Here is a 27076-nt window from a genome sequence, read left to right on the forward strand (position 1 = left end):
TACCAAATTTTTATGAAACAAAAAAAAACAATAAAAATATAAATAAAAAACTATGAATTGATAAAAGATTTAACGGATTGGTAGAAAAACTATGTACAGATCGATTTATACATGGAGGAGATCTCGATTTTGGTGTTTTAATGGCCGGAAAACACAGCTTAATGGAGAAGATGGTGAAGAGGAATCTATCGCCGCTTTGGAGAGAAAGAAGGAAAACTCTAGCAGCGATTTCAAACAAATGGAGAAATGAAATGTTTTCTCCTTTACAAAAATTCGTATCCATTCACGGGTTGCCACGTCATGCTGGAACTGACCCAAAATCAGTTTTACATGAAGACCCAACAATATGTTCTTCAGCCACTATTCCCTATATTTTCTATTTTAAAAAAGCTAATCACATCCAAGATGTTGGCCCAATGCAAATGGCCTTATAAAAAAAAAAATTTTGATATCTCTCCTCTTATATTATATAGAATATATTTGTTTTTAAAAAATCATATACATGACGTCATCAGTGTCCTAGGCCCAAAGATAAATGGGCTTTAGTAGATTTCTAGTTGGCCCATGTAAATAGCTGTGTTGTTTCGTCTTTCGTTCTTCAAGAGAATCAATCAGACGAAGCTCGAAGGGATTTGAGAGAGAGAAAGAAGAGATGACGACGATAAGTAGATTCAGCTGCAACGACCTTCTCCGGTTCACTTCTGTGAATCTAGACCACCTCACTGAAACAGTAAACCTCCGTGTTTCTTAATCGTAATTTTCTGGTCCTGTCTGATTATTGCTATGGCGATTTTATTGAGATTTTTTTGTTTTATGAAACAGTTCAATATGTCCTTCTACATGACCTACTTAGCGAGATGGCCTGACTATTTTCATGTTGCCGAAGGTCCTGGCAATCGTGTCATGGGTTACAGTAAGATTATCTTTTCTCTTCTTCTCTTCGTTTTTTGTGGAGATTATGTTTACTTTTAGGTTTAAACTTAGATGATAATGTATTAGTGGAAAAGCCACTAATTGATATTATTTCTTGGTTATCCAATGGATATATTAGCTGGAATGTTGTTAAATCCAGGAAGAGTGACTGTGTTTGAAACTGATTAGCATGCGGAGTTGTGAATAAGGCTTATTGATTGTTCCTTTTTGTTTGATTTACAAGGCCTTTAACCAAAATTCTCAGCTATCTCATTTGTTTTTGTGGAAAAGGGATGCTTTCATGTGCTGGTATTAGCTCTACATCTGTAGCTCGTGGTTTTAGTAATCTTGATGTGGGGTAGAAGAGGCGTAGGAAGCATGGCTTCTATATGTCCATAGAATGAGTTATATCAAGGTTCAGATTTTCTGTTTCTCAATGTTTGTAGGTCTAGTTATGCTATTCCGTACTGGTACAATATATTCTTCAATATTGTTCTGGATCTTTGACGTTCTGTTCTTGTGGTGCCCTGTTACTTGACTGGTTCAAGCCGTTTGGCTTTGTTTTGAACATCAAAATTTAATTATGGGAGAGGGGATTTCACGAATTTAATCCTTCTTCCTCCCTTTCCGTGGTATAGTTTGGAAAGGGACCTTGGAAGTATAGTTGATCCATGACTTAGAGTATAACTAAACCTTTCGATATTTGAAACTTAAGCAGTATCACTGAAAATGTTCTTTTGTATACTTGAAATATTATGGTTGATATTCATGAGAATCCACGTAAGTGGCTTATTTAGTTGTTCCTGATTTATCCCTCTTATACCAAAATTGAGGACTACAAACATATGTAAAACTTCTGTCTAATGAATATCATTTTAAATGCATGTGTCTAATGTTCTATATGGTTTCAGTTATGGGTAAAGTTGAAGGACAGGGTGAATCTTGGCATGGTCATGTGACAGCCGTCACTGTCTCTCCAGAATATCGCAGGCAGCAACTCGCAAAGAAACTGATGAACCTTCTGGAAGATGTCAGTGATAAGATGTAAGACTCAACAAAAACTAAGCATCTTTAGTTTTAGTATTCTCTTTGATATGGATCGCTATGATTAAATAAAAGATTGGAATCCTTGATATATTGATATTAGCTTTCAAAATATACCTTTTTCTTTTGTTTTGTTTTTGAAAACCGATATTTAAATAGTTTCAAAAGGAAGAAAAATCTTGAATTGCTGCTCATTGTAGCTCTACCTATTATTTGATTTGATCTCCTCTGGTACTTACTGGTCTCCTTAATGATTATTGTTCTCCTGGCTGTTGATTGCAGTGATAAAGCCTACTTTGTGGATCTTTTCGTTAGAGCTTCCAACACACCAGCCATCAAGATGTATGAAAAGGTAATATATTCGGATTATAAAATTGGTTAGAAGCTTGATGACATTGTAAGAAAAATAGAAGTTTATAACTTTCCAGTTTACATATTTTAGTTTATTATTGTCAAACCTCCTTCATAAACTTCTTCGTTAATGGCCATTTTGATATGAAACTAACCGTTTCTCTTTTCTTTTTTGGCAGCTTGGCTACATAATCTATAGGCGTGTATTACGCTATTATTCAGGAGAGGAAGATGGATTAGGTGAGACTTTGATCCACTTCTTTTTTTATCAGTAATTTGCCCTTATATATTTTTTGTTTAAAGCTTAAATCGTTTGATCTCAATAAAAACAGATATGAGGAAGGCATTATCAAGAGATGTTGAGAAAAAGTCTGTGATTCCTCTCAAGAGACCTATCACACCTGATGAACTAGAGTATGATTAAGACCCTCACTTGACCAGACTGTTAAAACACTGAATGTTCTTTTTATTTGCATCAAAAATATTCCAAGATCCTTTAGATGATGATTGTATGTGACAATTGTGTGGTTTCGTATCTGAATTATAATTTTTTCATTTCTTCCACACAAATTACGTTGATCAAACTTTAATTAAATTGATAAATATATGTTTTGAAAAATAATTAATCGCGCCGACTGTGTTTATAGCATCATTAGCTTGGGATGGGCCAAACATATATTTAAGAGATAAGAAAACTAATCAGAAACACAGAAGAAAAATCCCTCTCTCTCTCTCTCTCTTCCATGAGAACTCTAATTTCTCACCGGCAATGTGTGACGTCACCGTTTCTTATCTCCGCCGCAACACCACCGTTTCCTAGCCGGTGCTGCCGATTAGCTTCGTCATCGTCCTTTTCTCCTTCACGTCATAGGCGTCTATCTTCTCTCTCGATCAGAAACGTTTCGCATGAATCCGCCGATCAGACCTCTTCTTCTAGGCCGCGAACTCTTTATCCTGGTGGTTACAAGCGCCCCGAACTCGCCGTTCCTGGTCTACTTCTCCGACTAGACGCGGATGAGGTTATGAGCGGCAATCGTGAAGAGACTCTCGATTTGGTCGACCGTGCTTTAGCTAAATCGGTTCAAATCGTCGTGATTGATGGCGGAGCTACCGCTGGTAAGCTCTACGAGGCGGCTTGTTTGCTGAAATCACTTGTCAAGGGTCGTGCTTACCTCATGATCGCCGAACGTGTTGATATCGCCACCGCCGTTGGTGCTACTGGTGTTGCTCTCTCCGACGAAGGTAAATTTAATTTCTGCAACTTCATTCGATGCAGCTCCCTAGCAGGATTTGTTCATTACTATTTTCATGGTGAGTCCGAATTTGGTGGTTGAGATGTCTCCAAATGCTATGTACAGGTCTTCCGGCCATAGTGGCAAGAAACACATTGATGGGATCCAATCCCGACTCGGTAGTTCTTCCTTTGGTAGCTAGGATTGTCAAGGATGTTGATTCTGCTCGAAGTGCCTCTAGCTCTGAGGGTGCTGATTTCCTTATACTTGGATCTGGTGAAGATGAACAAGTGGGTTTATTGGCGGAATCTTTGTTGAAGAGCGTGAAGATACCGATTTTTGTGACTTGCAGAAGCAAAGGAGAAGAAGCTAAAGAAGAATTGCAGTTGCTGAAATCAGGCGCTTTTGGTTTTGTTATATCGTTGAAAGATCTGCGTTCTTCTAGGGATGTAGCTCTTCGCCAGTGTCTTGATGGACCTTATGTTGTGAATCATGAAACACGGAACGGGAATGAAAGCATTCTTAACGAAAAACCATTTGTTGAGGCTACTGACCTGCTGGAGAAAAAGAATTCTGCTGGCTTCATAAAATTAGAGGACAAACAGAAACAAATAATAGAAATGGAGAAATCAGCGTTGAGAGAGACGATTGAAATTATCCAGAAGGCGGCTCCACTGGTGATTTTTATTTAACACATTTGGTAGTTGAAGTCAGTTTTCCTGCAATGGTTCTAAACTAAATTTTCTGCGGTTATAATTTGGTTTTAATTTGCTTCTTGGTACTGTTTTTCATTAACAGATGGAGGAAGTCTCCCTTCTAATTGATGCAGTTTCCCGGATTGATGAGCCGTTTTTAATGGTTATAGTGGTAATTCTGCACTCAACTCCGTCAAATTGTGGTTCCAGGAATTTGCATTGGTATTAGCTCTATATTCATTAGAAACATTTTTAGTTACACATTTTTGCCAGCACGAGATAACAATGGGCATGCTTCTAATCACTTCTTCTTGTTGTGCTGCCCAATATTCTGCTGTCTATAGTTATTCAAATTAATTATCATCATAATCCTCTCTGATTTTGGCTTCGTCTCTCTCACTGTCCATGCTACTATTCCTATTTGCTCTTAGATTTGGTTATAGGGGAACTGCATTTTTCTTAACTGTACCATCCGCTTGTTGAAACGCGGACATAGTTTTCTCGCTTTTTGTAACTTGTGACTTGTGAGTATGCTGTTCTTCTTGCTATTTGGTGGTTAGAAGAGTAAATAAATTATCGTGTAATTCTGTTGAAGTATTGCATTTGACTTCCATAGAATTCTTACTAATTTCCTATCTTATTCTGCTTTGGGTTTTTAAAATTGGAGAATGTTTATAGTGGGACAAGTAGCTTTTATGCCAACATAGTTTTTTATATAACTTAGTATTTGATTGGAATCCATAATTTGGTGGTACTAGGGGGAATTTAACTCCGGAAAATCAACGGTTATCAATGCCCTTCTTGGGAAGAGATACCTCAAAGAGGGGGTAGTCCCCACTACCAATGAGATCACTTTTCTGTGCTACTCGGACTTGGAATCCGAAGAGCAACAACGCTGCCAAACGCATCCAGATGGCCAATACATCTGCTATCTCCCTGCACCAATACTTAAGGATGTGAGTCATTCGAACTTCTACCATCGTAGCCCTGAACCTTCTATTTAATTATTTGGAGAATTGACTAGGGTTGTTCTCCTTTTGAACAGATAAATATCGTTGACACACCTGGGACCAATGTGATCCTTCAAAGGCAGCAACGTCTTACAGAAGAATTTGTTCCACGGGCAGATCTGCTTGTTTTCGTTCTTTCTGCTGACCGCCCTTTGACTGAAAGTGAGGTAGAAATTACTGTTTTTCCTGGCATGTTTGTTGTTGTTGCTTTTCCTTAGTAGCTGGTTAAATCTGTTTTTTTCACAAAAGTAATCAGTAAAGTCATGTATAGACCATCAAGACCTTGTGTAGGGAAGGGGAAGTTGTCACTAGGTTCAATGCATATATCAAGGGTTTCTTGATTATAATTTGAACTAGACTATAAATATTTTGTCAAGTAATGGGTGTTATAGCTATTGCTGGAACCAGTATGTCCTTTTGGTCGATATTGTGGTAAGCTTAGGCCAAGACACATGAGAAGTGAATTGTTATTGGTACAGCAAAACTGATTTTACGTCCGTAGCAAATTGTATGTAAATGATTATTAATGAAAGTACTTTTTTAATAGATTTTTGGTTTTTATTTTAAATATCCGCAGAAGTTCTCAAAAGAGGAACAAGCTTCTCAGTGTCATCATACCCATGTCAATTATATATCTACGTCTACAGCTTCCTGCTGTCATAATTGTACTGTAGGCTGATTTCCATCTCATTGTGTTTGTCAGGTTGCGTTTCTCCGGTACACACAGCAATGGAAAAAGAAATTTGTGTTTATTCTGAATAAATCTGACATCTACCGTGATGCTCGTGAGGTTTATCAGAAACAAGATTAATGTCCTTCCCTTAATAGTTTCTGTAATCGCTGAATTTTCTTGACAAAAGATTGATTTTACTGCTGCAGCTTGAGGAAGCTATTTCATTTGTTAAGGAGAATACACGGAAGTTGCTTAATACAGAAAATGTGATATTGTATCCAGTGTCCGCACGGTCTGCTCTCGAGGCGAAGCTTTCAACAGCTTCTTTAGTTGGCAGAGATGATCTTGAGGTTTCAGATCCTGGTATTAGTTGGGGTGTCCAGAGCTTCAATGAACTCGAGAAATTTCTTTATAGCTTCTTGGATAGCTCAACTGCTACCGGGATGGAGAGGATAAGGCTTAAATTGGAGACACCCATGGTGATTGCTGAGCGTCTCCTTTCTTCTGTTGAATCTCTTGTGAGGCAAGATTGCCTAGCTGCTAGGGAAGACTTGGCTTCAGCAGAAAAGATTATCAATCAAACTAAAGAGTACACGCTTAAGATGGAATATGAGAGCATTTCTTGGAGAAGGCAGGCTCTCTCGTTGGTATAAATTCTATTCGATATATCTTGTTGAATTACGTAGGAGGAAATTGGAATGTTTTAACTTGGCTTTTGTTTTGTTTTTTCGTCTGGATTTGATTGCAGATTGATAATGCCAGATTACAAGTTGTTGATCTAATAGGAAATACCCTGCGACTATCAAGTCTCGATCTTGCGATCTCTTACGTGTTTAAAGGGGGAAACTCGGCCTCAGTAGCAGCTACATCCAAAGTTCAGGGTGAAATACTCGCTCCAGCACTCTCAAATGCTAAAGTGAGTTTGATGCTTTATTCTTTGCCTGACTGTGGAGGTCTGAGATATGGTCGCTATTCATGCAGAAATGAAATATTGTCTAACCTTGTCTTGTTGTCACCTGATTGATGCCTGGTTACTGGTTTCTAAGACTAAGGGAATTGATTTTGGCTACTCATGGTGCCTTCTATTTGTAACCATTACCGTTTTCCTGTTTGGACACTATGTAGGAATTATTTATTTGTTTATACATTTTACTGGTGTGCAGGAATTGCTTGGAAAATATGCTGAATGGCTTCAGTCAAATACTGCCCGTGAAGGAAGTCTGTCCCTGAAATCATTTGAAAAGAAATGGCCAACATATGTCAATTCGAAAACTCAATTGGGAATAGACACATATGACTTGCTTCGGAAAACTGATAAAATCAGCTTGAAAACAATTCAGAATTTGAGTGCCGGAACCACATCGAAACGATTGGAACAAGATATTCGAGAAGTGGTGAGTTTCAAGTGTTAAATACTTTTCTTCTAACTTGAATACGGTCGATTATGGTGTCATGATCTTTATCATTGTTTAGTTGTGCCATCTGTTCAATCCGAACCTAAATCCTGGCAGAGATGTTTATTCAGTACCGTATTTTCCCAGATACTTTGTCTGATTATTCAAAAAATCAATCTGAGTGACACTTTTGACATAATAGAGTTTTGCTTGCCATTTCTAGTTCTTTGTGACAGTTGGTGGGCTTGGATCTGCGGGACTATCTGCATCACTTCTAACCTCAGTGCTACCCACCACACTGGAAGATCTTCTTGCATTTGGTCTTTGCTCCGCTGGAGGGTAATAACACCTTCTCTAGTTTCCCCTCTTTGCCATTGTCTCATTATCCACACGTGCAATTAGAGGCATATTATGATTTAAGATATACTGGCTGTATGTATAACATAATCGATGTTGCAGGTATGTGGCTATAGCAAACTTCCCATATCGAAGACAAGCTATAATTGGTAAAGTGAATAAAGTGGCTGATGCATTGGCTCAACAACTAGAAGATGCTATGCAAAAGGATCTTTCAGATGCGACGAATAATCTAGTAAACTTTGTGAATATCGTTGCCAAGCCTTACCGAGAAGAAGCTCAGCTAAGACTTGATCATCTTTTAGGAATTCAGAAAGAACTATCAGATATTAGAAGTAAATTACAGTTGCTACAAGTTGATATTGATAACCTTCATGTATTACGAGACGAGATGAGTCTTTAGCTGTTCCAACACAATGTCGGGTTTCCCCTTCTTGACATTGTTCAGTGGGGACAAGTGTATGTACTTTGTCATAATGAATAAGACCTGCCAGTTCCAACGTGAAATGGACTCACTGATAGTTTATTGAATGCCAATTTCAAAAGATTAGAGTGGTTCTTGAAAGAACCAACCAATAGCATTATGGGCATGAAACTCTGGTATAATGTTTTTTACTTCTTATTTCAGATTGATTGTGAAATAAATAACTGGATGAACACGAAGCTCAGGAGACTTGTTGGGAGGGAACATATTCTTCGGTTCGATTTATAATCTGCTTATGTACTTCACATCACAAGGTTAGTATATAAGTTGACTCATTTTTTAATGTCATTTTGGATTTATGTTCTCCTGGAGTTCGTGAATAGCTTGAATAAAATTCATATGCAATCGATTCTCCGCATAGGGCATTTAAAATGTCTTGTTAATGTACTAATCTCTTGACTTTAGTGACTTAAATATGGAAAAAAGGAATCGTAGTATAGGTTTCTATGGAGAGTAATTCTCAGCATATGCTAGCTACGGTTTAGAAAGATAAAAGCGCATAAATTTCTTATCTAGGTAAGGATTGGTTCAAAAAGTTTTAAATTCCGAAATTGGTAGAATAAACCTTAGTTAATGCTTGATACTGGAAATAATTTAGAATTAACGTTAGACTAGCATTATATAAACGCTTGCTCATAGGTTCCTTGTTCGTTTTTTAATGAAAGTCTCAGCTTTAAGCTAATGACATGTATGCTTGATAACCAAACCTTTTATTTTATTAAAAACAAAGAGAGAATATTATGTATGGTCAAAAGTTAAGAAAGAGAAAATCCCCAGTTGACATGTTTTTGTGTAAGCATGAAATAGATTCCACCTTACTTTGTTGCTAAAGATAAATAGACTAGCAAAATAATATTAAAGTTGCAGAAATTTAGACAACAAAAAGAAATTTTTGAAGGGATCTAGCCTTGGATTGTCCTTTTGAATTGGGGACCAGAAGTGGAATGATGATTCAGAGAAAGCCCACCTTTTTTTGGTTCTTGTTTCAAGGTTTTCGTTCTTCTGATTGGTTTACTCAAATCTAAAACTAAAAAAGGGGAAAACACACGGAAAAACAGCGATTGGCGAATGCAAGATTCGGATGATCAGGGAGGGCTCACTAGAGAGAGAAACACAAAGGTGCAGATTCTTGCTTATAGCTTTAGTTACCTGTAAGTTACTACACACGTTGTTAACTCGACATTTCATTACCAAAAACCTTTTGTTTTCACAACACATGAAGATTTGAAAAGTTTTCCTCACTTGAAATGGAAACTTCTTTTGCTACCCGTAGCTTTTTAATGTACTGTTCCTTTAACTGAATATTGTAATAGTAATAGACATCACTTACTTACCATCTCTGTTAGTAATAGTATGAGACATCCTTATTATCTATGTCCCTTAACTGACCCTACATTTATTACTTCTTTGAGAACCTATGGACTAGAGAGGAGTCACTCTCTAACCCAAGCATTGATTCGTGCTCCGTAACACGTTTCCCCATAAGTTTTCTACTACAGGGGCATACATGCTTTAAAATCATTCATTACATTTGAGGTGTAGATTAATCATAAGAAGAAAACTCAGTTTTCGCATGTTGTACTTTCCTTGTTTTTTGAATCTGGTTACAATGTACCAAGAAGTGTTAGGAAACTGTCAAAATGATCTTGTGGTGCTGCAATATCAGAAACACAATCTCAAGGATTTGGACATGAAACTGATTTCGGGCCGTTAGGCGTTGGCCATTCTACTTTTGATTGGTAAGTATGTTACTACTGCTTTTGTTTGATTCTTCTTGACTTACTCCAATCAATTTCGAAACAGAAGCATAGGCTTTGATTGGTAACATGAGTTACCATTGATTTAAGTTGAGTTATGGACTTAACTCATAGATTATTCAAAAATGTTACCAATCAACAACAAAACTAAAAAATTTAAAGTTGAGTTTGAGTTAGAATGTGTTATGGTTATAATCGGTTTATTCTCATATCAAAAAGGGAAATTGTTTGTATATATACATAGGTATGTTGGTTGTAATTGTTTATGGTTCATATCAGTTTGCATTTACAGTTTCAAGTTGGTAGTGTAACTTAGGTCCCAGGAAAGTGTGGACTTCGAACTCTTTGTCTTTGTGATTTCTCTGCCTTCAATTATTAATTTTTGGAAACATTCATCAGTGAGGGCATTTTGGTCTTTCATTGTCACTTTCAAAGGCAAAAAGAATACTGTATATAGAGCGTTGGGTACGGGCGGTGTGATTGGATGATATATATTGTTATCCTGTATTCGATTTGGTCTGAACGGATTCGTATGTGAGTCGGGCGTAAATACTACCGTTTCGATATTATAATTTTGTGTTTTAATTATTGTTACTTTTGCTGTTTTGCATATGTTATTCATTGTTCAGTTCAAATTTCAAACTAAACCATTTTTTATATGAACCACATATGGCATGATTAAGTTGTTCAAATTATGAACTCATCAGCCATTGATGATATTTAAAGGTGAAAATCATATATTTTAATATTTACCTTTACAAAACAAAATAATTCTAAAAACAGTTTTCCTCTAACCAAATGAACTATCTTAATTGGGTATTTTTAATACGGGTTCTATGCTGCAAATTATCAGTTACCTGAAAATATGTATTTCCTATAAGAATACTAACGGGGAGTATAAGAATGCAAAAGAATGTACCAATTCTTGTAGACACAGTTGATTTCACAAGATCAAGTTATAGCCACAAAATTTGAGGAAGAAACAAAAAATAAAAACATCTCAAGCGACTATAGGTTAGGTGAGCCTCTTCAATAGGATACTTTCACTACATGTTTTTTTTCTTTTTCTTTTTCTTTTTCTACTCCACTGAATTTAACCAGTTAGAAAACATTCCGGCCGATTATTTAATACTACTGATTTCTTTATGTTCTTAAGATAAATAATGTAACTTTTAGAATTTGGTCGATCGGTTAAAAAAATTACAGCCAAAAGACAAATAGTTGGCAGAATTTTGAGTTATTGCTTTACAAATTTGCGACAAACTAAAGCTGTAATATGGTCAAAGGATTATACTTTATTCGGAAAAGATCAATTATGTTGGTATCAAAGTTTAACAAATACTTACAAATTAAAAAAAAAAACTGTAACGATGTCACTTGTGGTGAGAATAACCGGGTAACAAATTGATGCAATCTTTATTTTTATCCTACATCCTAAATAAATATAAAAATGAAAGCCCATTTTTTCCACTGTGCTACGTACCGCTTGATAGGCCGAATATGCGTTTAGCCGTTTAGGTTTGCATAATATTTAATACGACGAACTTATGGATATACGATAATGTCCGAGACAAAACATAAAGAATATACAAAAATAAAAATGTAGTAGTATAGTGGTGCGGCGTTCAAATGATGAAAGAATTGTTTGTAGAATTTTATCAATCAATGATTTTTTTTTTTCCTTTGTTATATGTAGTAGTTGATTAGTTAAAATATCTAGTTTAATGGTTAATTTGTATCAATACGTTGTATTATAATTGATTAGGCTGAAAATTTAAACATAAATTGTAGACCACAAAAAAAAAAAAAAAAACACAGATTTGTGCACGGTGAATATGTGGATCCAAGTCTAATGGTTTTGTATTAATTAACATGTTGTATTCTAATTTTGTAAAAATTGTTCCAAAGATTTTAGTATAGTTCCATGGAAAAAGACTAAAAGAATCCAATGCCAAGTGAACTCGCCACTATAAATACTTGTTCACCCCTCCCTCTTCCCTTTCACATTCATTCATCTTCTCTCAATTACCTCATCCAATCATTTAATCTCTCTCGCTCTCTCTTTCTCTTCCGATTTCCATTGTTAACGAGAAAAACAGAAAGATCTCTCAATAACAATCACATAGATCCTTTGTTTTTCTCAAGAACATAGAATAATGTCAGTTACCGTTCTGGAAAACCAAAGAAACGAAAGTTTCTGTAAAAAAGATGACATGGTTGGGTTGAGTTTCCTTCAGTCTATGGCCGATATAACTGCCATTGTCCAAAACAAAGAGGATAAAACATATGTTCACCCCATCGAGAAACGCTCTGTTTCTAAGCTGAATGAGAAGAGCTTAGAGATGTGCACTGAGAGCCTTGGGACCGAAACAGGAAGCGAGAGTGGTGACGAGTTGTCATTGCTTGCGTTGGAAGCAACCACCACTCCTAGGGTTCCTTCTCCGCAGCCGAGACGCCGAGAGCATGAAGACACTAACTTGCAGGCCAGGAAATCAACGATGAGTCGCAACAACAGCTTCCCGCCGCCGATAAAGTTCGTCGAAGATTCGAAGTATAATCGTATGGTGAGATGGTTAGGAGAAGATGGTCGACTTGTGGTTCAGGCGATTAGGGTTCCGTCTCCGCCTCCTTGCTTTGTAGCAGAACGTGGTGAAGGAAGGCTTCGTCTCTGCTTATCATCAGAAGGTTCTCTACTTAGGCACAACCATGCAGAAGAAGAAGAAGAAACAGAGGAGGGCGTAGATGAGGAGGAAAACAGTGAGAACTTGGAGGGTAAAAATGGAAACAAGAATTTTAACAGATTAAGCAGCAGATGCAAGGAGGAGAATGGTCGTGAGCCTAAACCAATGCTTACTTGGAAGCAGCAGCAGTTTTGGGTCGCCACTTAAGACTTAACTCGAGTTAAAATCATTTAAATAGGGGTTTATGTTAGTTATATATATTGCAATATAGTAGTTATAAGTTATATTCTTGTCTTTTTCTAATTTTTAGTATGAGTTCTCGAGGGGACTGTGGAGTGTTTTCTATTTCTGTTTAATGTAATGTTAAATAGGAATTATGTAATATTATTATTGTTGTCATATCGATATTTGAATAATCATAATCAAAAGAAGAAAAAACTGAATATGGTACTAGCTAGTTCTCTTTATTTTGTACGTGAAGGAAGAAACAAAACAAAAAAAACTCCCGAAACGTCCTTTAGCTAGGAAGCTTCCTAGAATGATTTTCCCAAACACAACTTTTACCCCGTTTTCCACTCACGTTCATTTGCATACATTTCCGACTGGTAACACTACAAGAAAACAAGCAAATAGCGACTGCACTATTAGTCATTATTTAGTCGCTAAACAGTGTGTTACGACTAAATAGCGACTAAAACCAGTAGTCGTAAATCGAGAGTCGCTAAAATAAATAGTCGTAAAATTAGTCGCCAAATAGCGACTACATTACGACTATTTTGCGTAGTCGTAAATGTAATCGTAATATAGTCACTAAATTTAACGACTACACTACGACTATTTTACGACTATTCTAAATAGTCATAATGTAGTCACCAAATTTAGTGACTAATTGAGGACTAATTTATGATTATGTATTTAAACAATATTGTATTTATACAGCATTATATATATATACTATTTTGATAATATATATTTTATTAATTATTTTTAAATATATATAAGTTATTGGAATGAATTGATATTAAAAATAAAAAATACTATATTTATTATTATGAGACCATAATATCAAAAAAAAACTGTATTACAAAATAAAACTAAAAACATAGTTAAAAATAAGAATACAAAGAATACATCATACTACTAAAAAAAGAAAGTAAATATTGGAAATGCACAAACATCAAGGGTTAATGTTTGAAGCGACGGAGAAGGAGGTTGCTTTGCTTTCCCAAGAAGTCTTTTGCTTTTGAGATGAATGTTGAAGATTTTGACCTGAAGCAAACTGCAAAGACCGAGACAAGGAGAAAGGAAGCTGAGCTGATGGAAGCATTTCTTAAGGAACTTAAGGCGAGGGAGAATGAGCTCAGATTGCCTAATGACACCATCAGAGAGAAATTAGCTGAGCTGGAGAAGAAATAAGTTTGCTTAAATATACATAAACTGGATTTAACAAACACAAACGAGGGAGAATGAGCTCAGGCTGCTTACATACCTTGAAGCGAGGGAGAATGAGCTCAGGTTGCTCACATATACCTCCTAAACTCGATTTAATAAACCCAAACAACTTTGGTTAACAACTGTGAGTCTATATGGTCACATGAATTCTCTTATGAACTGGATTCCCTTGGACTTAGCTCAAGCAAATATACCTTAGCCCTGGAGCGCCCAACATGAGAAGGACGAAATAGATATTGCCTATTCAGGTTACTGACTTCAATAGTGTCCATTTTAATCTGTAACATCGAACAAGAACCAGGAAAAAGAACTTAACATCGAACAAGAACCAGGAACAAGAACTTCACGAGCAGAACTCAAGCGTTACCTATAATTGGTTGGGCATTGACATGGACGATTGAAGGTAATAAGTAGGAAAGAGTCTTTCCAGAGCCAGTTTCAGCAATGCTAATAAGATCACGTCCCTTCATTGCCATTGGCTAGCCCTGAGATTGTATAGGCGTAGTAGGTTCAGTTAAACCAGCCTTCTTAATCTCTTCCAAAACATAATCTAGGCCAATCAAAAAACTCTTATCAGTAGATATATACAAAAGAACTTACATAGACATGTAAGTGAAACTGATCACAGTCTAAATCAAATGAAACAGAAGTCAAATCCAGTAGTAGTTCTTTTGGATATGAAATCAGCTTACCAGGAAAGCCAACATCACGAAAACTCTTGACAGGTTTGGTAATATCTCAACAACAGTAATTTCCCTCAGCTTACGATACTCTTCAACTTCTGCCTCAGTCATAGCCGCCACAGCCTGCGATTCGACATAGAAATTCTTCTCGAAAGGAGTCAAACCATCCAAATCTAGCTTCCTTGGAGAGTCATTGCCATCACTATCCTTTTTCATGCTTGATGTATGACTACATGAGCTTCCGTATGATGAAGCCCCACCAAACCCTGAGTCACTAAGAACACACAAATTTGAAAATGAAACAAACTCTTCTTCTCCAAAAGTAAACACCACAGAGAATCGAAAACGCTTAAAGCACACGAATTCGATCAAAATTAAGCCGGACTGGCTTCATACTCGGTACAAAGGAAGTGTATAGAGCAACTAAGTGGAAAAAAAATTCTGAGTTTTATCAATTTCAATACGAAAGCAAACACACACACACTTACCTTCGACGGTGTGTTGTATTCAGAGCGGTCAGCATCAAGTAATTTGGTTCGTTCTCGGAAGTAGTCTTTACGGGTAGGTTCCTCATGTTCAGGGATTCGACAGTGAATGAAGGCTACTCCAGAGCGTGAGTAATTACGAGATCTGAGATCCGCAAAAATGCTCTGGTACCAGATCTAAAAACTTGAGAGGATGAAAACAACGACAAGATGAAGATCGAATAGAATGAAACAGCGGGCGGAGGAGAGAAAGTTAATCGGCTAAAGAGACAAAGGAGAAAGAAGAGAAGGGGAGAAAGTTAATCAATCCCTCGTGAAGGAGACGAAAGAGAAACAAGAGCAGGAAAAAACCTTGTCCGTTGGATTAAATTAATCAACGGTTGATAGTGTAATCCATGTGTTTACATATCATCCAATAAAAAGCTTTCATTATTTAAAGAGTAATTTGTTGGATCAAAACATATATACTTTGCAATTCTGGGTTCATAATTCAGGAAATGACATTTGAAATTTATGATTTGGGACTTGGGGTTTTGAAATTTAGAAGAATATTAGACTTGATTTAGATTTAAAAATATTTTTTTTTAGGTTTTAAAATGACTAAGTTTAATAAATTTTGTAAGTATATAGTTTTTGGAAAGACTGATTTATATGTAAATACTAAATAGTTTTACATCTTGGTTTTATAGATATTCAATGGCTATATTTTGGGTGAATGATCTATGATTTAATTTCTATACATGAATTATAAAGGTTTTAAATTTAAGGTTAAGGGTTTTTGAGCATAAGTTTTGGGTTTATGGTTAAGTGTGTTGATAAAAATATAGGATTTGGAAAACTATAGTTTTTTGGGGTTAAGTTTCGAAAAATTAGTTATATACATATATATAATGGTTATGGTTTGGTTTTATGGTTTTTGAATTAATTTATAAGATTAAGAATTTAAACTTCAAAATTTAGATTTGATGATCTAGGTTTTGAAGTTTGGTTAAGGGTTTGGGGGTATAGGGTTTAGGGTTAAGATTTAAGATTTGGGGTTAAGTTTTGAAAAATTAGATTTTCTTTTAAGCATTAAAGCTTGGTTTTATGTATATATAAGAATGGCTATGTTTTAGTTTTATGGTTTAAGAAATAATTTCTAATATTAAGAATTAAATATTCAGGATTTAAACTTTAAGTTTATAATTTAGGTTTTGGAGTTTGGTTAAGGTTTTGGAGTTAAATTTTGAAAATTTATATTTTCTTAAATAGTGACTGATATACGACTTATTGGCGACCTTTACCATGAGTTGCATCTTAGTCGTTAATTTAGCGACTATTTAACAACTATATGTTCTGTTATACAATATAGTCATAAAATAGTTATTAAATTACGACTAAATTACCGACTACGGTAAGTAGTAGCAAAATAGTGACTATTATACGACTAAATTTTTGTAGTCGTAAAATTGTCGCCAAATAGTCGCTAAATAGTGGCTAAAAATGGCGACTACATATGTCGTCGCCATTTGTAGTCGGAAAAAGCATGTTTTCTTGTAGTGTAATAACTAATAAACGTACCACAAATCAAATAAAATTTCGTAGATGTAATTTTCTGAGCGGTTCATTTCTTTCCAAAACAAGAAATGGCTAGATATTAAAATTTCCAAATTAACAAACACAAAAAGAGAACAACAGGAAAAGAAAGAAAGAAGAATAATACCCTCTCTATAAGAGTTTTCTTAACCGCATTATACTGTATGTGGTGATTTATTGAAAATGGAATGTTACAACTTATAAATTATTATATAGAAAAGGCAAGCATGCACTTTAATTAGGAAGACAACGTCAAATTGAACATAATTACTTTTTATAACAAGAAGACACAACTGAAGGTAATGAAATGAAACGAAGTGTTAATTAGTAAATGGTTACATAGATATTTTACATTCGAAAATCTCAAGAATCATATGTGGTACGTACAACGGCCACATGAACATTATGAGAGATTGTTCCCACACGCCCACATGACCATCACATGGCAAAATCTGCTCTCTCTCCTTTTTTATTCCCACCAAAATTTTATTTGTCTCTTTAATTTTGCTTTTGGTGCTCTCTCTCATCTCATGACTCATGTACTGATTCTGTTTCTGGTTTGTCCTTGTACGATTTGCGAAGAGGCTCTCTTACTTTCTTTATCCTAACTTTCTATTTGCGGTATCATCATATCCTACCAAAGTTGCATGACCTCATTTATATATCCAATTTTACCTTTTTTTAATTTATTATATACAGTAGAACCTCTATAAATTAATACTCGTTAAATTAATAATCTCTATAAATTAATAAATTTATCTGGTCTCAAATTGGGACTAGTGTAATTTTGGACATAATTCGATAGTATAATAAAATAATAATCTTTTTGAAAATCCTTTGTAAATATATGGTCCCATCAATAATATAAATTAATAATTATATAAAATTATTTAAATATATGTACATATATACACATTAATTTTTATTTGAGTTCATTTTTAATATTTTTACTGTATGAAAATCTTTGAGTATCATCTTAAAAACATGATAATTGCTATTTTCATTTTAATTGGTTTTATAAAAATATTAATTATAACGATTAAAATTTATTTTAAAACTTTTTTTACCAAATTAGGAAAGTCTCTTTATAAATTAATAATTATTAACTTATCGATAAATTAAAACCTTTATAAATTAATAGAATTTCATGGTCCCGACATTATTAATTTATAGAGGTTCTACTGTATATATTTCAAACGGTATTGTTTTACTACTTGTACGTACGTGGTCTAGCTCATGGGCATATTAGTTATTATTGGTTAGACACTAATTATATAGAACCGGTAGGTATCATCATGTAGACGTTGAAAGTACGTTAATGCGTGCATCAACTGGAAACCGATATGAATATTGTTGTTTCACCAACATATATATAATATATATATACATATGATGAATATTGTTGTTTTCCGTCATTTCGTAACAAGGTGAAATGTGTTATTACAGTACTAGTTTAGTTTCCATTTAATCATATGGATAATTCTACATCATCAGTTCATGCTAGCTAGCTTTAGTTTAACGGTTCGATTCCTTTCGTTTCGAGTTTAGTTACGGTTGGTCACTTAAAATGTTTTAAGAATTTACATTCTAATTAGCTAGCTCTCTTCTATATTTTTAAAAAACTAATTTGGAATTCCATCCAAAACCACATATCAATCTTTATATATACAACTTTTGTTTTGGTCGTCGTCTTTCTAAGGTCAGTATCCAAAACTATGGAGTTATATTAACTAATGTATTTATGTGTCTACGAATATTATTTCTGTAGATGGTTATAGTTCACGGTTATAAAAATTCACAAGAAACTGTTTTCGAGGTCTATTTTTTTTGTTCTTCTGAATATATTCTCCGACATGGACGAAGAAAATTAGTCACAGAGTGTCCGTACATATATACAAATTTTGCAAAGTATTGACCAATAAGAAATAGACAACATATGAGTAAATGTCCAATCCAAAGCCCCAAAAGTGTATGTATATAGTATTAAAGAGTATTTTGTCCCTCTGCAAACGAATATCGAGAGAGAGAGAGAACTCTATTTCTTCTATGGTTCTATGCGCCACTTGATGCTTTTTCTTGACCACTATCTCCCTGCGGCACCCATTTCTGTGATCTTTTCAATCATTCTTTAAAAAACGACCAACCAACCATTTTTTTTTTCTTTTACCCGCACTTTCTATTTTTGATTTCCTTATTTGTTTCGTTATATATATAACTTCATCTCTTAAACCAAAACAATCACTAATTATATAATGGTAGCTACCCACTATATGAATTGTGGCAACAAAAATAAAGTCATTACGACAATAATTTCATAATGCATGGTTAAATATGTGCATACATCATAATTTTGCTGCGATACAATGTTTCGACTAATATATATGATGAGGTTCGTTAACGTGTGTGCAACAAGATGTTTTCACAGTTTTAGTTATGTCTCCTTAATGGCATTGAACTAATCATAGTGGAACCCAATATCCGAAACATAATTAAACTATACGTTTTTTTTGTTTATCAAAAAAAAAAACTGTAGGGTTTTATTCCATAAAAGTGGTATTATTTGTAATTACTCTCAAGTCGATGTTAACATGTGTACCAAAATAATACTATACTAGTCGTAGATAAAAGTGGTCATGAACTTATTTCATTCGATAGCATGTTGGTCAATAAACTAACATGTTTATATTATATCAAACTTTCGGGAATTTTAACTCTAATTGAGACAATGTTATTTAGAATAATTTTTAAAATTTTGAATCTGACTTTACACAGTAAAATGTTTAAAATCCAGTAAAACATTAAAAGTGATTTAATCAGAAAAAGTTTAAGTTAAAAACTATTGATTTAATTAAAAGTTTTAAGTTATCTTGGTGATATGTGAAGCTCCAGACCAGATAATAGGCCGAAGATGGGCCTAATTATGATTGCCATATAACGTGAAGGGATATTTGGTACCGGCCCAATACATAACACAACAACAAGGTTAAATTTGAAAAGTGTAGGGGTTGATTTGTCATTCTGATTCTCTCTAGGGTTTGGTTTGTCATTTACTTTTTTTTTTTCCTTTTCTCTCGAGCGATCCTCTTCTTCTTCTTCTTCTTCTCCCCCCGCCTACTGACTTTTTTTTTGTTTGTTTCAAAATTGTTTTACAGTACCTCTGAAACACTCAGGTTTTTCAATTTCTCAGAGCTTTCGATTCAAGATGGAGATGGCCGAAGGAGAAGGAACTACAGAGGAGAATTACGACGTAGACATCGCGACAACCGCTTCTTCGCTCGGCGGCTCCGGCGTCTTCCATATTATCAATGACATAGTCGGTTTCGTCCTCTATATGCACCAGCAGATCCCTTCGTATGTTATCTATTCTTACTTTTCATATCTCTATGCTTCGATTATTCTGATTTGATGTTCGATCTGGTGGCTATGTATCTGTTTGTCTGTTCTTCAATCTCTCCTTAGTTTCGCGGATCAGTCTGTCTATTGCGTTCGAGTTCCTGAGATTCATAGGTTTTTTGAGAAGAGCAGAAGATTGTTGTTTATGAATTTCATGGATTAGTGTGAGTTTAGAGAGATTAAGTCTTGGTAGGTGCGTCGTGTTCAATTCTAGAAGAAACTAAAATTGCTTTAAGGCACTTTTATTAAATGCTAAATTCGAACTTTTGCTAAATCTTTGTGAGTGAATATATGTCGTTATTACTCCAGAAGCTCTCATTAAACGCTCAGATTGATCAATTGTGAACACTAATTCCACTTAATTTTAGAACTAAGTATCATCCACTATGATTGTTCTTTTGTTGTGGATTAGCGTTTACTGAATACCAAAACTAGAGACAAATTTGCAGCTTTTGGTTTTGGCCACATTATCTCTTTTACCAGTTTCCCTGTTGGTTACATTTGTGCAGGGTATTACAAGACATGAGTCTTGAGTTTGATGGATTGCAAACAGAATTTGTGGATTTGGTATGTTAGTTCTACTTATGCCATTTTCACTCTACGGTTAGGGTCTTTTTCACACTCTAAGAATCTTAGGTTGTAGGAGGCGAATCTTACACAACCTGAAGTGAAACCACTGGTTAGAAGAAAACTGGTGAGTAGAAAGAGGGAGGTGAAGAACGAAATTAAGAAACTGGAGAAACTGATGAAAACCATCTCTAGTCTCCGAAGTGCCCTGCAGTTAATGATCCGTGAAGCTCCTGGAATTCAGAAAGTTGTGTTGATCCTTGGTGGTAGTCCATTACGGCCTCAAAATGCTTATGAGTTATTATTCACACAACACAGTGACTATGTTATGGGATACGAAGGTGACTTTGCAAAATCTAAAGCTGCAGAGGCACTTTCAAAAAAGGTTATTTCCTACCTTCGTTCATGTTCTTTGGGATTTGTTCATTCTGAAGTAAGAAATGTTGATCCCATCATTCTTTTTTGGCTTTATAGACTATCCGAGCACTGATATCGACGGGTGCTGGATCAACTTCTTACCCAGGTAACTTTTGCTTAATCTGCATTTTGTGCCCACTGCATAAACTGGCAGGTGAATTATGGTGTAAACTGTTAATGATTTTCCCCCTTTCTTCTGAATTACAGGTCCAATGAGGCTCTTCATATTGGTTCATGCTCCGCCTACTCTGAATCTTCCCCAACATTTCCTTCCTAAACGAGACTTCAGATACAACAGAAAGGTATAAGCCTCTGCTAATTCTATTCACACATTCATGTAGAAGCTTTCAATTTCAATCACCTGCAAATGATCTCCTTTGTTATTGCAGTTTGTGCCTTCAAAGTTGAGATTCAAGTGCAGAAATCAAGAAAGTGCTACAAATTCTTCCCTCAACTCTAGCACAAGTGATTTGATATGGTAGTTCTCGTATTCACATTTCTCTAGTTACACACAAAACAAGTTCTTGACCGGATCTTTTGATAATTCCCCTTTGTGTCATTGCAGGTTCCAATGTCGACATGTGATAAAGGGCTTAGCTTTCCATCAACCAGTGGAAGAATAAGACGTGAGAGTCTGTAACTCTTTAGTCTCGATTGTTGTAACTAAACCCAACCTTCTAGCAGATTTTAGATACAAATCAGGATTTTTTGTCAAATCCAATTGTGAGAGAATACATGTACTACTTTTTTGTGTGTTTATTCATCTTAAGAGAAAAGAACATGCTTATTGGCGTAACACTGCTTTCCTTGCATCTTTTTGGAAAAATCAACTAGGATTAAAGGGGTCATTCAGATATATTTTTTTTCTTTTTGGACAAATCTGTTAAAAAATACTATCTTTGTCGAGAAATTCTATAAAGTTAGGGGGTAAAACGTATAAAGATAAATAAATAGGGGTTAGAATGAAAAAAAAGAACAAAACTTAGTTCTTCGACTACTGCCTTCTCCTCACCTGGTTACTACGGCGAACACCGACGCAAAAATTTCCTTCTTCTTTTGTTTTACCTTTAAAGCTGCTACCGGAGCTTTCTCTCTTGAGTCATTCGTTAACAAACACCGACGCTTACATTACTTTACCACCAGTAAGCTTTCTCTCGCTATTTTTTCTTCGATTGATTTCAGTTTTTCGTTGTTTGGGTTTGTACACTCCAACTCGAATCGCTTGTTTCGCTGAAGTGAATTCGAGTTTTTAGGGTTTCGTAAGTTCTAAATTCTTTCGTCTGCCAATTTCGATTTCTAGGTCGTAAACGAGGAGGAGGAGGAGGAGGAGGAGGAGGAGGAAGATGATCTTCAAGATCGAAGACGTAACTGTCTACTTCCCTTATGACAACATATACCCAGAACAATACGAATACATGGTTGAATTGAAGCGAACCCTAGACGCCAAAGGACATTGTCTTCTCGAGATGCCTACCGGAACTGGTAAAACCATTGCCCTTCTCTCCCTTATCACCAGTTATCGACTCTCTCGTCCTGATTCTCCGATAAAGCTTGTTTACTGCACTCGTACTGTCCACGAGATGGAGAAGACGTTAGCTGAGCTTAAGGTGCTACATGACTACCAAGTACTCCATCTCGGCACCCAGGCTAAGATCCTCGCCATTGGTCTTTCCTCTCGGAAGAATCTTTGCGTCAATACTAAGGTTTTAGCAGCGGAGAATCGTGATTCTGTTGATGCGGCGTGTAGGAAACGCACTGCTAGTTGGGTTAGGGCTTTGTCTACTGAGAATCCAAATATAGAACTCTGTGACTACTTTGAGAACTATGAAAAGGCTGCTGAAAATGCCCTGTTACCTCCTGGTGTTTATACTTTGGAGGTCAGAATTAACATTGTTTTTAAGGCTTTTCACATTTTGTTTCTTGATCAAGCTTAGCTTTATGACGACCTCTTTCGAGGTTACTTGCTGATATTGGCTGATGGTATATATGTGTTTTGATTTTAGGATTTACGGGCGTTTGGTAAGAATCGTGGATGGTGTCCTTACTTTCTCGCGAGGCATATGGTTCAGTTCGCCAACGTTATTGTTTATAGCTATCAGTACTTACTGGATCCTAAGGTTGCTGGAATTATATCAAAGGAGTTACAAAAGGAGTCAGTTGTAGTGTTTGACGAGGCCCATAATATCGATAATGTGTGTATTGAAGCACTCAGCGTCAGTGTGAGGAGGGTTACTCTTGAAGGAGCTAATCGAAATCTTAATAAGATAAGGGAAGAAATTGATAGGTACGCTAATTTTTTTTCCTACATAGCAGATACTCTAAAATTCTCTTGAACGTGCCGCTCTTAATACATAGTTATAGGGTCTTTTCTTTTTCAATTGAATTTTCTGATTGTTCACACCAGTTGCTGATTGCTGGTTTTCTTTTCGAAGTTTATGTTACTACGAAAATGATCTGCTTTTATGAGACTGCTTTTTCTCAAAGAACTGAAAGTGGAAAAAAAAATTTACAAACGCTTTTGTCAGCATCTTAAGCACCTGAATGTCTTGTTTAGTGATCCTATGGTGCATTATTATCTTGGTTCAATACAGGAGGTGACCTGGTTATTTGCTGATACGTATTTTTAAGTTCTTATTACATTATTAAAAGTGTCCAACTGGTAGGAAGGTCCAAGGCTACTGATGCAGGAAGATTGCGAGCTGAATATAACCGACTGGTTGAGGGTTTAGCACTGAGAGGGGACTTATCTGGTAAGTATGTGTTCAGGAAGGTGATGTGTGGTTTGGTTGAAACACACACAATGTACTGGGCATATTTTCTAATTCTATGACCTTGACGCAACATAATTTTTTTTCTGCAGGAGGTGATCAATGGCTTGCAAACCCTGCACTGCCCCATGATATTCTCAAGGAGGCTGTCCCGGGGAATATCAGACGGGCTGAGCATTTTGTGCATGTTTTACGCCGATTACTTCAGTACTTGGGGGTACGGCTGGACACTGAGAACGTAGAGAAAGAAAGCCCTGTTAGCTTTGTATCGTCGCTGAATTCTCAGGCTGGAATTGAGCAGAAAACACTGAAGTTCTGTTATGACCGGCTCCAGTCTCTCATGCTAACCCTTGAAATTACAGACACAGATGAGTTTTTGCCAATCCAGACAGTGTGCGATTTCGCAACTCTTGTTGGGACATATGCTCGGGGATTTTCCATCATAATTGAGCCTTATGACGAGAGAATGCCTCATATTCCAGATCCTATATTGCAGGTAAACGTGGTGTTTATCTACTTTCTTCCGAGCATTGTCACTTTGGTTTCAAAGATACTATGACTCAGATGTAAATGTTACCGTTTGAATAATTGAGAAATGTATCTGAAACATATATTCTGTCGTATCTTAGTTGAGCTGTCATGATGCGTCTCTGGCGATCAAACCAGTGTTTGATCGTTTCCAATCAGTCGTGATTACATCAGGCACCTTGAGCCCAATTGATCTTTATCCCCGTCTTCTTAGTTTCACTCCTGTTGTTAGTCGAAGCTTTAAGATGTCAATGACACGAGACTGCATCTGCCCTATGGTTCTAACTCGGGGAAGGTATTCTGTTTATAAAACAAATCCTAAATACTAACCTTATTTGTAATCTTGTACTGTATGTATTTACATTATGGGTTGTTTTCTTTTTCAGTGATCAGCTTCCTGTTAGCACCAAATTTGACATGAGAAGTGATCCTGGTGTTGTGAGGAATTACGGAAAGCTTTTGGTAGAGATGGTATCTATTGTTCCTGATGGAGTTGTTTGCTTCTTTGTTAGTTACTCATACATGGATGGCATTATTGCTACATGGAATGAAACTGGAATTCTGAAGGTAAGGTCTTCTTCTTCATTTAACCATGTCAGTATTTTATTCACAGTTCTGCATGAATTGGATATCTGAAAATATATGTAGTTGTGACAGGCATTAATGTATATGTGTTTACCAATATTACCAATGTTCTTAATGTTGGTAGGAAATAATGCAACAGAAGCTTGTTTTCATCGAAACACAAGATGTCGTAGAAACAACATTGGCGCTGGATAATTATCGCAGGGCTTGCGATTGCGGAAGAGGTGCAGTTTTCTTCTCCGTGGCTAGGTAAAATTTCTATTTGTGAATGGTAGATGGTTTGGAATTCATAACAAGGAATTTTTGGTTCTGCTTCTTTGATTCTGTATTATCTAATACTGGAATGTCTATTCTCTCTTATTTTTGGTTAATTTATAAATTTTAAAGAGGTTTCAGTATGAGTTCTCTACTTCTCTTTTAGAAATTTCAAAAGAAAGTGATCAAATATTGTTTTTGAACGGCAGGGGGAAAGTTGCTGAAGGTATCGATTTTGATCGTCATTATGGAAGACTGGTTGTAATGTACGGAGTGCCTTTCCAGTATACATTAAGCAAGTAAGTACTCAAATGAATGATTATCCTTTCAATTTCTGGTTTTCTGGTTTTATATTTTCATAGTGCACGTAGTGAGAGATGATAAGATGGAAACGGGAAAAATTTCAGGATATTACTAGCAAGATTGGAGTATCTGCGTGATACATTTCAGATTAAAGAAGGCGATTTCCTAACTTTTGATGCACTGGTAAGATTCTTACTTTATGATCTTATTAGATTTTGTTGCAACTCTTTACCTGTTTGTGACCGTTGATAACTCCTTTTGTTGTCTTTTAATACAGAGGCAAGCAGCTCAATGTGTAGGGCGAGTAATCCGGTCAAAGGCTGATTATGGGATGATGATATTTGCAGACAAAAGGTATATGCATTGCATAATGTTTCTCTCTCTGAGTCGGGTCATTTACTATTTACCAAATGTGATTCTTTCTATACTCTATCTAGTAGTATATTAAGTGTATGCGCAAGTATGTGGGATCACCTTGAGAATAGAAGATTGTTTCACAGTTCACACTGTTCCTTAAAGAATGAGAAGAAATTCTTAGGACACGAAGAGAGACAGATATACTTATGTTTGGTTTATAATGTCACATTTCTTTGGTCTAATCTTGCAGATATAGCCGTCATGATAAGCGGTCCAAACTACCCGGTTGGATACTTTCACATCTGCGGGATGCACACTTGAATCTAAGCACAGACATGGCTATTCACATTGCTCGAGAGGTAAACCTATGTAGTTCACCGCTTTTCGATAAACTCACAGTGAAACAAACAACAAGGCATTAGGAATAAGAAATCTTTTTGGGGGGTGTTTTTGTTTTGATAGTTTCTAAGGAAAATGGCTCAACCGTATGATAAGACGGGTACAATGGGAAGGAAAACTCTGTTGACACAAGAAGATTTGGAGAAGATGGCTGAGACTGGTGTGCAAGACATGGCTTATTAGTAAACCGGTTCGTCTTGTTTTTGTTTTGGTTTAGGTCTATCAAAAAAGTTTTCATAGCAAAAATGTTCACTAAAGCTCTTAAAAGTTTACTAAAGCTATATTAGGAAAATTGAAGCTTAATTTTAAGATAGCTATATTATATTACTTCATTGCATCATTTTACTGTTCAAGTAGTAAAGAGTATCGTAAGAAATTTATTCACTCCTTGCTAAATACATGAGAATATCATATGATAGCCACTGAAACACATAAAATTCCAAAGAGAATAATCAAATAACATAAGTGAAATTGAAAGTGTGAGAAACTGATATAGTCTCTGACCGGCACAGAGGTGTCTCGTGTTATTGACTCGTTAACGAAATCGAAACGACGACGTTACCATGAATCATTAAGATTCGGCACAGAGGTGTCTCGTGTTATTGACTCGTTAACGAAATCGAAACGACGACGTTACCATGAATCATCCAGAATAATCTTATTATCATAACGTTGTAATTTATTTTTCCTTTTTTTTGTTTGTTTTCTAATAAATTTCC

The 27076-nt window shown here is 35.7% G+C and overlaps 6 protein-coding genes across 15 annotated transcripts; 5 read left to right on the forward strand and 1 right to left on the reverse strand.

The window, feature by feature from the left end:
• The first annotated feature begins 556 nt into the window (after positions 1-556).
• Positions 557-2877, forward strand: LOC104760415 (N-terminal acetyltransferase B complex catalytic subunit NAA20). Its single transcript, XM_010483340.3, has 6 exons — positions 557-730; positions 823-913; positions 1824-1956; positions 2239-2308; positions 2487-2547; positions 2640-2877. The coding sequence occupies exons 1-6, from the start codon at positions 653-655 to the stop codon at positions 2729-2731; spliced, it is 525 nt and encodes a 174-aa protein (XP_010481642.1). The 5' UTR covers positions 557-652; the 3' UTR covers positions 2732-2877.
• On the forward strand, positions 2644-8175 carry LOC104760424 (putative transmembrane GTPase FZO-like, chloroplastic). 4 transcript variants are annotated; one of them, XM_010483353.2, is made up of 11 exons: positions 2644-3549; positions 3666-4216; positions 4338-4406; positions 4993-5190; positions 5280-5411; positions 5948-6034; positions 6124-6564; positions 6666-6833; positions 7081-7311; positions 7535-7650; positions 7771-8175. In XM_010483353.2, the coding sequence occupies exons 1-11, from the start codon at positions 3051-3053 to the stop codon at positions 8069-8071; spliced, it is 2793 nt and encodes a 930-aa protein (XP_010481655.2). In that variant the 5' UTR covers positions 2644-3050; the 3' UTR covers positions 8072-8175. The 4 variants fall into 4 exon arrangements, 3 of the variants coding, with proteins under 3 accessions (XP_010481655.2, XP_087363797.1, XP_087363796.1); XR_015594760.1 differs by having other exon boundaries at positions 2981-3549; positions 5948-6029; XM_087507671.1 differs by having other exon boundaries at positions 2981-3549; positions 3666-4248.
• Positions 8176-11771: 3596 nt separating this feature from the next.
• On the forward strand, positions 11772-12935 carry LOC104760435 (protein FANTASTIC FOUR 2-like). The gene has a single exon (XM_010483366.2). The coding sequence runs from the start codon at positions 12066-12068 to the stop codon at positions 12795-12797; it is 732 nt and encodes a 243-aa protein (XP_010481668.1). The 5' UTR covers positions 11772-12065; the 3' UTR covers positions 12798-12935.
• Positions 12936-13611: 676 nt separating this feature from the next.
• On the reverse strand, positions 13612-15511 carry LOC104711079 (DEAD-box ATP-dependent RNA helicase 20-like). 5 transcript variants are annotated; one of them, XR_015594762.1, is made up of 6 exons: positions 15214-15469; positions 14735-14991; positions 14410-14592; positions 14237-14320; positions 14080-14123; positions 13612-13959 (listed from the first exon to the last, which is right to left on the reverse strand). XR_015594762.1 is itself a non-coding variant. In XM_087507673.1 (6 exons), the coding sequence occupies exons 1-3, from the start codon at positions 15297-15299 to the stop codon at positions 14557-14559; spliced, it is 387 nt and encodes a 128-aa protein (XP_087363799.1). In that variant the 5' UTR covers positions 15300-15511; the 3' UTR covers positions 13612-13959; positions 14080-14123; positions 14237-14320; positions 14410-14556. The 5 variants fall into 5 exon arrangements, 3 of the variants coding, with proteins under 3 accessions (XP_087363799.1, XP_087363800.1, XP_087363798.1); XM_087507673.1 differs by having other exon boundaries at positions 14735-14999; positions 15214-15511; XM_087507674.1 differs by having other exon boundaries at positions 13612-13991; positions 14735-14999; positions 15214-15492.
• A 4294-nt stretch (positions 15512-19805) lies between these two features.
• LOC104760455 (uncharacterized) lies at positions 19806-21960 on the forward strand. Of its 2 annotated transcripts, XM_010483381.2 has the most exons (7): positions 19806-20136; positions 20688-20745; positions 20822-21130; positions 21220-21268; positions 21370-21464; positions 21552-21640; positions 21728-21960. In XM_010483381.2, exons 1-7 carry the CDS (start codon positions 19988-19990, stop codon positions 21783-21785), a joined length of 807 nt encoding a protein of 268 aa, XP_010481683.1. In that variant the 5' UTR covers positions 19806-19987; the 3' UTR covers positions 21786-21960. The 2 variants fall into 2 exon arrangements, with proteins under 2 accessions (XP_010481683.1, XP_087353600.1); XM_087497474.1 differs by lacking the exon at positions 19806-20136 and having other exon boundaries at positions 20815-21130.
• Positions 21961-22110: 150 nt separating this feature from the next.
• LOC104760463 (general transcription and DNA repair factor IIH helicase subunit XPD) lies at positions 22111-26697 on the forward strand. Of its 2 annotated transcripts, none has more exons than XM_087507676.1 (13): positions 22111-22304; positions 22463-23039; positions 23166-23446; positions 23830-23912; positions 24023-24426; positions 24560-24753; positions 24845-25025; positions 25168-25292; positions 25508-25597; positions 25706-25784; positions 25879-25955; positions 26209-26317; positions 26421-26697. In XM_087507676.1, exons 2-13 carry the CDS (start codon positions 22506-22508, stop codon positions 26538-26540), a joined length of 2277 nt encoding a protein of 758 aa, XP_087363802.1. In that variant the 5' UTR covers positions 22111-22304; positions 22463-22505; the 3' UTR covers positions 26541-26697. The 2 variants fall into 2 exon arrangements, with proteins under 2 accessions (XP_087363802.1, XP_087363801.1); XM_087507675.1 differs by having other exon boundaries at positions 22115-22304; positions 23812-23912.
• The last annotated feature ends 379 nt before the right edge of the window (positions 26698-27076 follow it).

This window comes from Camelina sativa, chromosome 3 (assembly GCF_030686135.1).
Source record: "Camelina sativa cultivar CO46 ecotype springtype chromosome 3, ASM3068613v1".
Taxonomy (NCBI): domain Eukaryota; kingdom Viridiplantae; phylum Streptophyta; class Magnoliopsida; order Brassicales; family Brassicaceae; genus Camelina; species Camelina sativa.

What these genes read in the sequence shown, in the direction of transcription:
- LOC104760435 (XM_010483366.2), top strand. Translation starts at nt 12,066, where the DNA reads ATGTCAGTTACCGTTCTGGAAAACCAAAGAAACGAAAGTTTCTGTAAA.
- LOC104760463 (XM_087507675.1), top strand. Translation starts at nt 22,506, where the DNA reads ATGATCTTCAAGATCGAAGACGTAACTGTCTACTTCCCTTATGACAAC. An exon ending in ATGGTTCTAACTCGGGGAAG is followed by an intron (nt 24,754 to 24,844) that starts GTATTCTGTTTA and finishes TTTCTTTTTCAG; the next exon opens with TGATCAGCTTCCTGTTAGCA. An exon ending in CTATTCACATTGCTCGAGAG is followed by an intron (nt 26,318 to 26,420) that starts GTAAACCTATGT and finishes TTGTTTTGATAG; the next exon opens with TTTCTAAGGAAAATGGCTCA.
- LOC104711079 (XM_087507673.1), bottom strand. Translation starts at nt 15,299, where the DNA reads ATGAGGAACCTACCCGTAAAGACTACTTCCGAGAACGAACCAAATTAC. An exon ending in AATACAACACACCGTCGAAG is followed by an intron (nt 15,000 to 15,213) that starts GTAAGTGTGTGT and finishes GTGTGTTCTTAG; the next exon opens with TGACTCAGGGTTTGGTGGGG. An exon ending in TCGTGATGTTGGCTTTCCTG is followed by an intron (nt 14,593 to 14,734) that starts GTAAGCTGATTT and finishes TGATTGGCCTAG; the next exon opens with ATTATGTTTTGGAAGAGATT.
- LOC104760455 (XM_010483381.2), top strand. Translation starts at nt 19,988, where the DNA reads ATGGAGATGGCCGAAGGAGAAGGAACTACAGAGGAGAATTACGACGTA. An exon ending in CAGAGGCACTTTCAAAAAAG is followed by an intron (nt 21,131 to 21,219) that starts GTTATTTCCTAC and finishes TTGGCTTTATAG; the next exon opens with ACTATCCGAGCACTGATATC. An exon ending in AGCACAAGTGATTTGATATG is followed by an intron (nt 21,641 to 21,727) that starts GTAGTTCTCGTA and finishes GTGTCATTGCAG; the next exon opens with GTTCCAATGTCGACATGTGA.
- LOC104760415 (XM_010483340.3), top strand. Translation starts at nt 653, where the DNA reads ATGACGACGATAAGTAGATTCAGCTGCAACGACCTTCTCCGGTTCACT. An exon ending in TAGACCACCTCACTGAAACA is followed by an intron (nt 731 to 822) that starts GTAAACCTCCGT and finishes TTTATGAAACAG; the next exon opens with TTCAATATGTCCTTCTACAT. An exon ending in CCATCAAGATGTATGAAAAG is followed by an intron (nt 2,309 to 2,486) that starts GTAATATATTCG and finishes CTTTTTTGGCAG; the next exon opens with CTTGGCTACATAATCTATAG.
- LOC104760424 (XM_010483353.2), top strand. Translation starts at nt 3,051, where the DNA reads ATGAGAACTCTAATTTCTCACCGGCAATGTGTGACGTCACCGTTTCTT. An exon ending in TGTTGCTCTCTCCGACGAAG is followed by an intron (nt 3,550 to 3,665) that starts GTAAATTTAATT and finishes TGCTATGTACAG; the next exon opens with GTCTTCCGGCCATAGTGGCA. An exon ending in CAGCACTCTCAAATGCTAAA is followed by an intron (nt 6,834 to 7,080) that starts GTGAGTTTGATG and finishes ACTGGTGTGCAG; the next exon opens with GAATTGCTTGGAAAATATGC.